This window comes from Neltuma alba, unplaced genomic scaffold (assembly GCF_004799145.2).
Source record: "Neltuma alba isolate B1F8T4 unplaced genomic scaffold, ASM479914v2 tig00010134_pilon, whole genome shotgun sequence".
Classification (NCBI taxonomy): domain Eukaryota; kingdom Viridiplantae; phylum Streptophyta; class Magnoliopsida; order Fabales; family Fabaceae; genus Neltuma; species Neltuma alba.
In genome coordinates this window covers 1,263,385-1,265,488 of record NW_021635082.1, presented here as the reverse complement: position 1 = coordinate 1,265,488, position 2,104 = coordinate 1,263,385, and the positions used below count along the sequence as shown (strand labels likewise).

The 2,104-nt window shown below is 37.3% G+C and overlaps 1 protein-coding gene across 1 annotated transcript; it reads right to left on the bottom strand.

Annotated features, from left to right (window-relative positions):
• Nucleotides 1-834: 834 nt before the first annotated feature.
• LOC114754407 (cytosolic sulfotransferase 15-like) lies at nt 835-1,866 on the bottom strand. The gene has a single exon (XM_028943174.1). It carries the CDS (start codon nt 1,864-1,866, stop codon nt 835-837), a length of 1,032 nt encoding a protein of 343 aa, XP_028799007.1.
• Nucleotides 1,867-2,104: the final 238 nt, after the last annotated feature.

Genomic DNA, 2,104 nt, shown 5'->3' with positions numbered 1-2,104 from the left:
TACGTCCCTTTTGTAACACCACGTTCATGTTGTATTGGAACTCCAAGATAATTGCTAAGAACTGCAGTAGGTGTGAATCCCAGCTCCGCACTTATTTGCTTAACCCTGGTATGATGACACACATTTTTGGAGAAATCTCAGCAATGATAACATGAGAATCAAATAACATAATTAAGAGCGTGAAGAACCGGAAAAATAAAACCAAACACTGATAAGTTCTAAAAACAGAAGAACAAATTATATTCAGCCATGGTTTGAAAGAAAATCCACAACTAAAGTTGGCCAAACAGTGTTCTTCCTTTTAATCACGCTATCCCTCCCCACGTGTTCACAGATCCTTGGTCTCCCAAGGTAGAAGATGCTCGTTCACCAAGAGAAACAGCACAAGTTTTGGATGTGTACACAAAAATATATGCTTTTTCTAAGTTGACTCAGAAAATCTGGAAAAATGATTTAATAAAATCTGTACGCTTTTGAGAAAATAATTTTTCTAGAAAACTTGCGTCAGAGAGCATGCTTTTATATTTTTCATGGATAGATTTTTTTCAAGAGCATTAAATCAAGTTTTGAACACTTCATTTCAAATTTTCTGAAATTAATTATGTTGTCAAGTATTATTGAGAGAGTACAAGAAAAATCCATTACTTTCTTAACTTCAACATCAAATGATAATGATGCATGTTCGGAGTATATCAGAGAGAATAACATATTATTATTGTGCACGCTCATTCAAATGATTCAAACAACTAACTAGTTTTAGAAAGAAAACTTGACGCACGCTTGCTCCAGGAAGAAATTATTCGACGCACATATAGATTAAATGGTTGAAGAGAGCTATTGAAAGGACAGACCAGAACCACCAAACTTTTCTTCTATGACTTTGGACAATTTCTCTTCCATCCAAGGGGAAAGATGATTCACCCAATCTCCTACCTTACCTTTCCTAAAGAAGTCTTTGTATTCAACCTTCTGCACAAACTTTCCTGTTTTGTTTGCCACCAGTCCCTTCATCTTCTCAAAGCCACATAGTTCAATAATATTTTCAATAACTCCATTGCCTTCCTCCTCCAAGTCAAATGGGCAACCCAAGAACTCAGCCATTCGTTTCAAATGGAACTTGGTATCTCCTGTCAATTCCTCATACTTCAAAAACAAAAATTTGTTTGGTGCCTCCTTACTTTCCCTCCAATAACCCAAAATATGTGCCCAAATTGGACCAAACTCGTGGATACCCTTGCAATACCTCTCAAAGGCTTCCTCAAGTGATAACTGGGGTAATGATGGTGGTCGAAATTTGCTTGTGAAAAACCACAAGGACACAAAAGTATCATATAAGTTGCGACAAATATAGATTATCTTGCATTCAGACTTGGTGATTGAATCAGGAAATGAATTAAATGGAAAATGGGTGCTGAAAAGTCTTGGTTCAGACAAACTGGAGAGATCAGGAATGTGGTTATTTCCATAAAGGTTGAACTCAAAGTAAGGAACAAGGTTATGAGCATTGGAAATGTGCAAAGGATGGGTATTATCAGAAGAAGAGAAACGTTTGCGATTCACAAGAGCAAAAGTAAGGGCTTTCAACCAAGTAGTGCCAGATTTTGGAGGGGAAACTAAGATAATGTCATTATCTTTTGCTTGGAAGTGTGATCGAAAGGAATTTATGGCTTGGACTCGAGCTCCTCCATACCAAACTTCTTTGTAGAGATAAAGCGATGGGACAGCCCAGCCCCTCTCTCTAGGAAGAGAAAGAAGCAATTCCTTACATTCTTGGCTAAGTTTTTCACTTTCCTCGTCATAGCCCTCATTTAGAAACTCGACATTTGCTTGCTTTTCTGGGAACAAAGTGGTGGTACTTTCGGCCATTGGTAGTTCCCAGATGCTTGTTGACAATTTAATTCACAAGTTTTCAATATTTATTGCATCACTTGGCTGGTGGTAGATGCATTTATTTGAAGCTAACAGTCGTATTCTCAACAAAATAATGAGCATGTAATGCAGAAACATATGCAATGGTAGTTCTCAACAACATAATTATGTATCGATGGTCGTTGGGATCCGCTAACTAAGGTCAATTCAATATGGCAATCAATTAGACTTTCAG